The 11,709-nt window shown below is 36.1% G+C and overlaps 1 protein-coding gene across 1 annotated transcript in view; it reads left to right on the top strand.

Moving 5' to 3' along the window:
* The first annotated feature begins 11,013 nt into the window (after positions 1-11,013).
* The window catches only part of crhr1 (corticotropin releasing hormone receptor 1), a 147,418-nt gene continuing 146,722 nt past the window's right edge, over positions 11,014-11,709 (top strand). The window contains exon 1 of the mRNA XM_067372990.1: positions 11,014-11,369. Coding sequence (XP_067229091.1) covers positions 11,346-11,369 — 24 coding nt within the window. The 5' untranslated portion in view covers positions 11,014-11,345. The remainder of the gene's footprint in view (positions 11,370-11,709) is intronic.

Raw genomic sequence — 11,709 nt, 5'->3', positions numbered from 1 at the left:
GTGACATGAGAAATGCAAATTTTTTCCCATCAGAATCAAAATCTTCCCCTTGGTGTTTGAAAAAGATTTCTACTTGATGGAGAAATCCCCTACATTGCTCTGCTGAACCATTGAATTTATCGGGTAAAGCAAAGCTTATCTTCTTTGGCATAGTGGGTGGTAGTGATCGTAAATACTGCGTGTGATAGTCATTAGCCGCTTGCGTTTTGCCCAGTTGTTCTTGGTATTCCTTGAGGATGTCGCTTTGATGAGCGAACGCAGCCTGTAGATTAGAAACTTCTGCTGGATTCATCAATGGCGAAGTATTATGTAATGAGGCAGAGGCGGCGTTAGAATCCATATGCAGTTGTTTAATAAAATCTACAGCAACAAGTCCAAATCGACAGGCAGAAAGCATAGACGTGAGGCAGGCAGAGGTAGATACACAATAAGGCAGTCCAATCCAAACAACAAAGGAAAGGGGTAATCAAGAGGCAGAAACAGAACTAAACAGGCAATGGTCATACACAAGATAGCAAGACAATGATAGCTAAACGCTCGGTAAGGCAGGTAAACTGGCAACACTTTGCAATGGCCTGATAGCCTAGCCATGCCTAAATGTCCCACAAACAGGAAGTGAATCATGAAGCAGAGGGATCGGCACACAGTCAGTACTCGGGAGAGGGCTCCCTCTGCTGGCGTGACGTTACAGAGGGTGAGTAATTAATGACAGAATTTTCATTTTGGGTGAACCTACCCTTTAATACAAATGAAAATGATTATTATTACAGCAGTCAGTAGTAACAAATTCAAGATTCAGCTAACACTGTATTAGTTTGTTTTATTACTATTATTTTATATGAATTTAGCATTATTTAATATTGTTATTTTTATTTTATAAATATCATTATATGATTATATTTGAAGCAATGTTAAAAAAAGCCATAAACTTGATGAGAATTTGATGTAATATGGATTTAATAATGGTAAATTAACATAAGATATGGGATGGTGTGGTTGAAAGCAGGGTTATTATAGCTGAAACTAAACTAAAATCATAAAAAAAAACAATTTTATATGATAAACATTAACTATATATAAAATATATGATATAAAAACTAAATAAATACTATATAAAAAATCATATTTTCTTTTAGATTAACTTGAAAACAAACTATGGACATTTACTTTATAAAAGGCAAAAACACAACAAAATTACTAAAACTTTAACTGAAATGAAAATGGAAAGTATAAACATAAAATCTAACTCAAAATATGAATGAAAGCTATCTCAATGATACTAAAATAAAACTGGTTGTAAGTCTAAGGTTAAAATAAATTATATTTCATGAGCATTTCAACTGGAAATTATATTAGATTGAACTAAAAAAAAAAAAAAAAACACTTGGAGAAGAGACTTCGCCTCGTCATTTCAGAAGCCGCCATTGATGTTTGCATATTTATGTCACTGTAACCAGGTCAGATCTTTCTTTCTTGTCTGAGAGGCGCTATGCTCAATTAGTGCTGACCTTGAGCAATTGAAATCAACTGAAGCCATACCAGAGTATGTTTTGTTGTGTAGATAACAGGCTCATTTCAGTGTGAAATGAGAGCGTGTGAGTCGCATCACCTCCAGTCTGTGTCCACCCGGCTTGCAGGCTTCAGGACTTTAACAAGAGCTGATTTGTTTGGTTGACAGTAAAATTATTGAGCACAATAATGACACGCATGCACCAAAGCAAAACACAATGATCAATCTCAAGCACAACACTGGAAGAACAATTGCTATAAACCAAATACATCATAGTTAATAATAAAGAACACGACGATGGGCCGCAGCATAACCATCAGGGAGTGCAATTGAGTTACTGCGGGCCAACCGTTGGGGACAGTGGAGACGACTGCATGAAGAATACACGCAGATCACCTCATTACCAAGCACTCAGAGGTATCCAGTGACAAGGACCTAAAAATAGTGGATTCCTTTCTGGTCTGTCTGAAAAGGTTGCATTGTGCCGTGGCATTCAGAATTTGAGAGATAACATAACTGACTTGAGTGCTCTGTTGTGGCTGGTCCTCAGGTGACGGTGAATAATTAATAGACAGGAAGTACTAGCGGCTATAAGATTTTCATATTCCCAGGACATAAAGGAAGACAGCAGGAAGACACATTGTTAAATCGTTCTCAAAACTAGACATTATATTACAGCTGAATCCATTTAAAATGCATCTCTGCTGGAATGAGCTGGTTTATTCTGGTTATGAAATACTATTTGAGCTTTGTAACATTTGAAAAATAAATATGCCTGATTTGTAAGTAAGTAATTCTATAAAAAGCTATACTGGAGTTTCAGAAATATGCTCTGGTCAGGCTCAGGCATGTACATTTTATTACATATGATTAATTACACAACTGCAAGACAATTAGCAGGATGGAATTTAAGAGATAAATTTAGCCATTGCTAAGTGAGGGATTGATTTTTTTTTCTTTTTTTTTTTCTAATAACTTTAGAATTTTTTTATATGTATACAGATGCGCTCTGTGATGTTTTGAAGTATCAGTCAGTTTGTCTTGGTAAATCGTCCTCTTGGAATTATAAGGTTCTGTCTGACATTTTTGTCAAAATTGAGTTACAGTATTCACATGTTCTTATTCTGTAATAGCTTATTTACTTTATATAATGTTTTTGGTAATGCTGAGTACATTTAGGGACTTTTTATTTAGAAAACAATAAGGTTATATCTACAAAGTCCAATGGAATGCAAAAACTTAGAAGCTCAATATCTCAGAACAGCTCAGAATGCAGATAGAACCTTATAATTCCAAATTGTATACAATTTTCTGTAATTTTTCTACTGTGTAGTTTATCTAATACTGTAATACTTACTGATGTTTGTGCTGTTGTTTTCCCACCAAAATAATACCACTTTCTGGAGGATAATGTCATTATGGACCTGGCTTTTGGTAGTTAAAGGTGGAAAATGTTATTGAGGACACAGGAAAACAATAATTTTGTTTGAAATATTTTGATTAGAGAAAGGATGAAATGAATGCAAATCTGGAATTTTCCTAACACACGGCCAGCACTCAGGAACGTGACAAAATAGCAACATACACAAAGGGTTAGGTCGCCCAAAAATGGGTTATCTACAATTCTATCTATTTACTCATCCTCATGTTGTGCCAAACCCGTAAGACATTCGTTCATCTTCAGAACACAAATGAAGATCTTTTCAATGATATCTGAGAGATTTCTGTCCCTCGATAGACAGCTACACAACTGATACTTTGATGCTTTAAAAAGTTCATTGTGTATGGAGAGACAGAAAAGCTCTCATCATAAAGCTTTTCATCAAAAAGATCTTCATTTGTGTTCCGAAGATGTCGTTCAGCACTTCGTGTCGTTTTTGGATGACATGAGGGTAAGTAATTGATGACAGAATTTTAATTTTTGGGTGAACTAACCCTTTAAATATTTTGTAACCCTTTTATTATTATTATTTGTGTGTGTGTGTGTGTGTGTGTGTGTGTGTGTGTGTGTGTGTGTGTGTGTGTGTGTGTGTGTGTGTGTGTGTGTGTAAACAAAGCACTTGTGTTGCTTCACTAAATTTAGGTTAAACCACTGGAGTCACACGGATTACTTTAATGATGTCTTTAATACCTTTATGGGGCTCGAAAGTGGTAGTTGCACAGATTGTCAATAGAGGGACAGAAAGCTCTCAGACTGAATTAAAAAGATCTTTATTTGTGTTCCGAAGATGAACGTGTTTGGAATGACATGAGGGTGAGTAATTAATGACAGAAATTTCATTTTTGGGTGAACTAACCCTTTAAAGTACAATTATTTAAAATACACTCTTATGTTGACTTAATTGTTATTAAAGAAAACTAACTAAAGTAATTTATATATTTAAATTGTGAATTTTTAATCCAAGATATTAGGGCATATAATGGGCACATGAAAATGTACTGTATAACAGTAATGGTGCATCTGGTCTCCATCTGCATCACTCGTGTGTTGTTGTATGATGCATTTGCATTGGGTTTGTTGCTGTCTTTACTATTAAAAACTGCACAACACTGTCCAAAACCTTTTTAGTGTTAGCTCCGGGATGTCTGCATTAAATATACGTTTTTTGAGGAAAACCAGTTTCACTTGATCACAGAGGACAGCATTTCATTCTATTGTTGATGGCTAAAAATGATTGCTGTTATGCTTTTCTTTCTGACTTCAAACCAAACACGGTCACCTTATTTTCCAAGCTTGCTGTATGATGGACAGGACAGGTCACTCTGATTGTCAATAATCTCTGGGGGCTGGGATCTGGGTCAAGGGTTTGTTGTGTGAGAGCATTTCTGTAGACCTCTCAGGTTACGCTACGGTGGATAAAACCATAGTAATCGAATCACACAACACTGAATAAATCAGCAGAAACGGGAGACTAAATTGTGTGTGTGAGGCAGTTATTCATAGCAGAGTTTATTGTGTAAACATTCTCTATCTCCTCTTTCAGTCTGAAATAAACATTATGATTTGATGCATTTGATGCATGATATCCTGGAGACATGCTTAATGTCACTGCATGAAAAATAGTACAATAAAGCACAATTCAGTGGATTAACCATTTGAAAGGAACTGTTTAATCATCTTTCACACTTTTTCCATTAATGCCCTATACTGCAGATATCAAAAGTATCAACATGAAAGGTGACACTATTTACATTCCTAGTCTTATTGTGCAATATTAATTGTCTTTGTGATGCCTTTGTATTTGCCCTTGAAACTATTAACAATTCTAGATGTCACAAAATGCTAATTTCCTCAAACCATCTTGGACCATTTTGGTACGCAACAGCCACTGTCAAAATCCAATAAATTCCCAATGGATGAAATCTCAAGGAAAGGTTAGCGAGAAAACAGAGAATTATAAAAAGCAGCACGTTCATGCAGCATAGTTCAGGTCTAACATGTTCTGAATCTGAGAAACTCACCCTTAAGCTGCATTTTGTCAGACTTAGTATTTATTGTGCTGTCAGAGTTGACCATGCCTTGTTTATAAATCTTCTTAATCCAATAGTTTACTTCAACAGAGTCCAGAATACGTACTGTATCTAAATTGATTTTTTTTAAATTTCATTTCAATTTTTATGCTGCTGAAATTGGTCACAAACAAGCCTTTACTAGCATTTGTTTATAGTTTAGAGACTACAGACTGCGGTCTGAGCTGCTGTCAAAGACCTGTGTAGAACGAGGGAAACAAGTTAGACAACATTCTGGTCATTAACTCCTGTGGAGAGGCGTCATTATAGCTCGACTTGGGGAACTACAGATATCATTCTCAGTCTGAAAACTGGGACATAGCATATCCGCATGACATATGAGTCACAGCCAGTGCATTATTTCCATTTCTGAAACTTTGTAGAACAGGTTTCTAAAGATGGCAAAAGTCATAATTTGAACTATATTCCCATCTCAGATAAAGATTAGAGACTCGTGATCTCACAATCTATGCTCTGCATTGCTGGTTTGTTTCTGCAAACTTAAATGATCTGATCTTTGTCTTGCAATGTAATCATTATTTTCTCTAGGAGGCATAAAAATATGGTTTGGCTTTAAAAGGGTTACCGGATAAGATTTTTCATTTTTTATTCAACAGACATGTCACTTGTCACAATTACATTCATAAAAACATCATCACATTCATTGTCGGATATCTATACGTATATATTTCACATTGCATTACGCTGGATTTATTTTAAGGTGGCAAGCAAGGTTTGGCGCTCTGCCTGGATAAGAGTATGCAAGACTATTATCTTCATATCTGATGCATGTTTAACATTTTAAAAGCCATTTTAATTATTTGGAGCATGATGTTACATTCAAACCGCCATGGATCTTTGACCCTTTCTAATAATTTTTATGGCTGCCCTTTTTTTTTGTCATTGTGTTTTTCATTTATGATGACAAATTCTGCAAGGCTGGTGAAAGTGCTAAAGCAACAAGTATGTCTACCTTTTCATTTCTGGTATTTTAATGTGTTTTTTGTAGTTTACTTTCCATTAGCGAAAATACATCAATCCATTGCAGTGGACACCATTACCGTTACTGTTTCTTAAACACAGTAAAACTAATTTAAAATTAAGTAATAATGCAAATTTCACAAGATACATGTTTGAAATGACAAGCAGAAGGGAACAGTGAGTAATTAAAAAAAAAAATGTGAAAAAGTGTGTGCGTAGCCAGAATGACTCAAACTTTTTGCTGGCCGTCTGAGGACATCGGAGTATTATGCACTTTCACACACTTGACCTATGGCTTTTAGGAAGAGCGTTCTTGATGTCATCTTCTTTTACTTAAATTAGCAGCGAAGACCAAAACAAATTAAACGGAGCAACCCCTGAAACCATAAAAATGCCTTGAATCAAATTAAGCTTTAGACTGAAATGAACCATTGAGATGCCCTATTCCATTTAAACAAGGGGAGGTTTGCTTTTAACATCACATGTCTACACTGTACTCAACAAATTACCTGTGCGTGGGTCGAATCATTTCCTAAATAAATGGTAAATGGAATACATATAAAGAGAACCACTCCCCAATCTATTAAAAATGAGAAGAACTCGCAGTTCCATTCCTGAGCGTATAAGGAAAACAAAATCTGATCTTGTCAAGTGCAGAAGTGCATATTTTATTAATGTCTATCCCACATGCTTTTAGAGCTTGCTCTTAAATTCAGTCCACCTAAAACTGCAATTCCTTTTGGGAAAACAAGATCACCCTTACCATTTCAAAAAAATGCCCCAGTGACGATTAATGACAATACAGTATGAATGAGTCATGTACGGCATGTAGAAAAGTGCACCGTGTGCCATCAAAATGTATGTAAATATGTAACTGGCGAGCTGACAGCATACCATAAGGTAAAATGAGAGGTATGTCACAGCAGGTGATAATGAAGGGTGTTGTCATGAATTGTTGTCTTGGAAATTGTGGAAGAGAGAAAAAAAAAAAAAAAATCTGACATCATGATGAGATGTATGTATGTGGCAGTTATAATATATTATTATTTATATTAATAATTTAAATAATTTTGCTGTTCATTTCTTTATAATTTCTTATGTATAGTCTGTCTAAGGCTTCAAATTTTAGTATTTTAAGCTGGTTTTAAATTCTGTTGAAGCTGAGTTTAGAGGGATAGTTCACCCAAAAACTCATTCAAACATGAATTTACTCACCCTCATGTTGTACAAGCAGTGCACTAAATGTAAAGTCTTCTATGTTAGTCTCGAGAGTATTTACATTAGTGAATAAATATGTAGATCATTAAAACTAAAGATGTTCATCAGTGATTGTACAAGAGCAGGGACATGTTTGTGTGCATTTTGTGTTATGATTTCACCGGAATGAATAGAGAGTCTCCGCAACAACCTTAAGCGTTAGATTGATAACCGCGACAAGGAGCACTCAGCATGATCTCAAAAACAACACATTCCAGTGCCCGAACACCTCTTATTTAACACAAAGAAACACATTTCTAATAAAATGGAGATGTTTCTTTTGTATTAGGTGACAATATTGACATTGACAAAAAGTAAATTACGCCTACAGTGTGGGTACAATGCATTTCTTTCCTCTGGAACACAAAAGAAGATAGGGTCCAATGTTGATTGGGTCTTATTGACATTTATTGTATGGACAAAAACAGTTAAAACATTTGTCAAAATGTCTAATTTCCTGTTCCGCAAAGGAAAGAAAGTCATAGGTCTGGAAATAACATGAGGTTGTGAAAATGGTGACAGACTTTTCATTTTTGTATGAACTGGTTTTAAGTTTTAAAAAGCGATTTTATATGAACGTCGACACTTTTAATAATGCAAAACGAGTTTAATCATCAGATATATCTCTGTCCTTAGATAAGCTTCTGGAGGCTCAAGCCTGGCCGGCAATTGCAATTCAGAGGCTTGTTTAGTAATTTCTTGTTAGAAATAACATCAAAAGTTTAAAAAAGTTGGTCAAAAACTTGCATTTACACACAACTTTCAGATGGCATATATTTTTAGTTCTGCACTATTGTATAAAATCAGGCTATCACTTTTGCAATGCTGATGTTCGGGAAAACAGCACTCTATATCCTGAGTTATAAACATAACTATTAATATAGGCTATTAAAAGTTCGGCTTTTTGACCTATATCTTGAATTTTTGGAGCCTTTTTATTAATTTTGGAGGCATTTTTGCCCCAAGCCAATTTCGTTCGTAAATAATCAACTGTTTTGTCGCGGATGTGAACAGGAAATGCGCTCTCAAACGGAGAAACACGCAATCTCCAAACAATCGATCAAAGCGTGCTAATGTTTTAGGACAGGTCGATAAATCATGGTGTATAAATCATGCCCGAACATTAGCATTTGTCAATCAAGCCAAACCATCCATTCAGAAACCGAGAAATATCGCATTCCCATTTCTCTTGATGTGAACCGTGAGCTCCAGTCCATTACATTCAGTCCATTACCACTTTACATTTACATTTTTTATACTTAATTTCCCGTGTCCAAGGTACCCCAGGTAAAGGAGCGTTTCACATTTGTAATTTAGATGCGGGATTAGCACCGCTTTTTCCCGGGATTATGAAACCCTGTTCTGGACCAGGGTTAGCACCGCATTTGCAGTACCAAACTTGTACAGTGTGAAATGACACGGTATTAGAATGTTACAAATAGATGCTTAGGAACCGACAACCAATCGCGTAAATATAAGGCACGCAATTGGTTGTCGGTTGCTAAGCATCTGCTTTGGGTAGTTCACTGCATGTATAAACAATTATTTCTGCGTATAATAGGAAATATGTCAAACTGTGATGGAAAACGCGACAATTGGAGTGATGAAGAGACCTATTTCGAAAAGTTCCCTCAAAAAAAAAAACAAAAAAAACAACAACAACAACAACAAAAAATCTTGATATTACAGTCAACAATGCGTAATATGAGGACGCTATTAGAGCCTTTATGTAAACAGGTCACGTGCTGCGCTTGTCCAGTCAGTGACATTGACACTGCAAATATGCAGATAAGGACTTAACTCAGGGTTTAGGAATGTGCAATGTGAAACGGTAGGTTATGAATACCCAGGATTAACTTTTAACCCCGGGTATAGTATGAGCAGTGTGAAACGTGAATAAAGATAAGATTCCGTTTACCAGGGGTTTATAATGACCCAGGGTTAACTATTTCAAGTGTGAAAAGACCTAACTTACAAATGCTGACTTGTATTGCAATGGATGCAGCCTGAGGTGAGCGTGACAATATGACTCGTGAAAAACAGCTTGATTCAAATTTGTAGTCTAGATTTTGTGCTTACTGAAAAATATTTTTACCTTCTTACGTAATTTTGCCGTTTCATTTTATCGTCGTTGCCAGGTCCTTGCGATTCCTTTCTAAGACAAAATAAACGATTTGAGAATTTAAAGTGGGATTGGGATTGTCATGGGAAACCAAAACACCCACTAGGCTATATTGCTGAAGCATAGGCTATTTATAATTCCTTGTTCCTTGTTTTTAAGGTTTTTAGGAGGCACATGACAGTAGAGTTTGGTTCCAAAACGCGATAAACGCCATTTTCAAAAAAATTGAGTTTCCGCCAAAATCAGTATAGTATCTGGTCGGTATTGAAAAGTCATTTATCAATTTTGCGCAAAATGTGATATCCGTCATGTTATTCTGTCATGTTTTCTCCCTTTCTTTCCAAAACGCGACAAACGCCAGTCTCCTTTTTCTGCAGAACGTGATATATCCGCTCAACCAATCACAGCGCACCATTCCACCCACTGTAAACATTGAAGGCTTTTTTAAAAAGCCGTTTTAATACCAATGTACTCGACAAATGTGTTTATTTAGCCGTGCGGTGGCGCCAGATACTCGTTAATCGGTGATGACAAATAATTTATAACATTAACAAGATGATCCGTTGAATTCATTTGGGAGCAAGTTTAGACTCTGTCATATATGTGAATAAACTTGCTTTGTTGTGTATTTTCAATTTGAAAAATAACTTTTATATTGATGGATTAATTGCATTTTGGGAAAAAAAAATGTCATGGATTTATTGCATTTTGGGAAAAAAAATGTCATGGATTTATTGCATTTTGGGAAAAAAATAATACGTTTTTATAATAAACTTTTTAAAATCAAAATGTAGATTTGAATTTTTAATGTTTTTATAACCAAAAGATGCTATGTGAAAGTTTGAAACAGAAAATAGTGGTTTTCATCTTGCCACTTTCTTGGTAAAGAAAACACCTTTTTACTCAAATTAATCAAAATGGAGTTATTGCGTTTTGGAACCAAACTCTTCATATTTAAATAAAGGCCAAATAGCTAGCCTACCTGTATTCGACTATTTATATTACTATTTTCAACGTTTTATGTCCATTAGGCTCAACTTTCTGATGGAAAACCAAGTGCTATACTGATAAATATATGTAGTGTAGGGTGTTCCAAATTAGACAGTAAATGCACCCTGTTCCCTTCATACTCACTTCAAGCGCTCCCCCCCTTCGGACCGAACATGGTATAATGATGCTCACTTTCGAATGGAATTCACTCATTATGAAGGCTGTTCCGCGCGGAGTCTGCTGCTGAGCGCACGCGAGAGACCGGTTAGGATGAAGACGCATAGCCCGCGTGGGAACTGCGCGGATTAGTTTGCAACAGCACGCGCGCAAAATCTAAACGTCCATTCCTTTTATCCGCGCGCAGTGACGCCTCCTTGCTGTCATGTAGGGCTTCATGTGAACGCATTACTGTTGACCGATGGGACACAAACAGAGGGTCACTCGGTGTGAGGAGGCAACGTGAAGAGTGTCCGCCGTGTTTACAAGGACCGAATAATTTTGGAAAAGAGAGCAAATTGTGGCAGTACTCTTGAAAAAGTTCAGTTCCAGCCGCAGGGGAGCAGGTCGAAACGCTTATCATATCTAACAGGGAACACTGACTGAGTGTTGCGCGTGACTGGTATCGCGTCTGAATAAACCATTTACACCTGACTCTGAGGACCTTAAAAACTCAAACTCGACAGAAGATTATTTACCGAGGATTAAGTGTTCATCGGAACCCATAAATTATAAGGATATATTGCCTTTAATAATAACTAATCTGCAACTGGTTGAAAATGAGGCAGCGATTTAAACGCCTGCAAAATTCACCAGTTTATTTCCAGTTGTAAGTGCTAAACCGACCAATCCAGGGGTGAATATCCATTGTTTTTCAAACAGAGGTCTGTCACCCCGGAGCGGAGCATCCGGACAGCTGCATCTGGAGCAAAGGAGCGCTGTGCTGTTTGAAGGTTTCTGCAGACAAACACTGGAGCAATGAGTCGCATCCTCCACACACAGGTACGACTTTTACCCCGTGAAAGCGTATAGTAGCTAAATTTTAGTCAATTTAACTGAGAAAAGAATGTAAAAATGCTACAACGCAGTAAATACATTTTCATTGGTTTAATGTAAGTTACCTTCTTATACGGTGAATAAAATGTAGAAGAAATTAGTACACATGCAATCGTATTGTAAATGCAAAAAAGAAAAAGGATTTAAAAGGACAGCGTTTATATTACCTCCTAATATGCTAAAAAAAAAAAAAAAAAAAAAAAAAAAAATTGTAAAATTTTGTTAAAATAATCTTTATTGGGAAAGAGGGATTCCCAGAACCCCCTGCACAAACATTCACATTTGT

Source organism: Chanodichthys erythropterus, chromosome 3 (assembly GCF_024489055.1).
Source record: "Chanodichthys erythropterus isolate Z2021 chromosome 3, ASM2448905v1, whole genome shotgun sequence".
In the NCBI taxonomy this organism is placed as follows: domain Eukaryota; kingdom Metazoa; phylum Chordata; class Actinopteri; order Cypriniformes; family Xenocyprididae; genus Chanodichthys; species Chanodichthys erythropterus.
The sequence above is the reverse complement of the archived record's forward strand: the minus strand, read 5'-3'. Positions and strand labels throughout refer to the sequence as shown.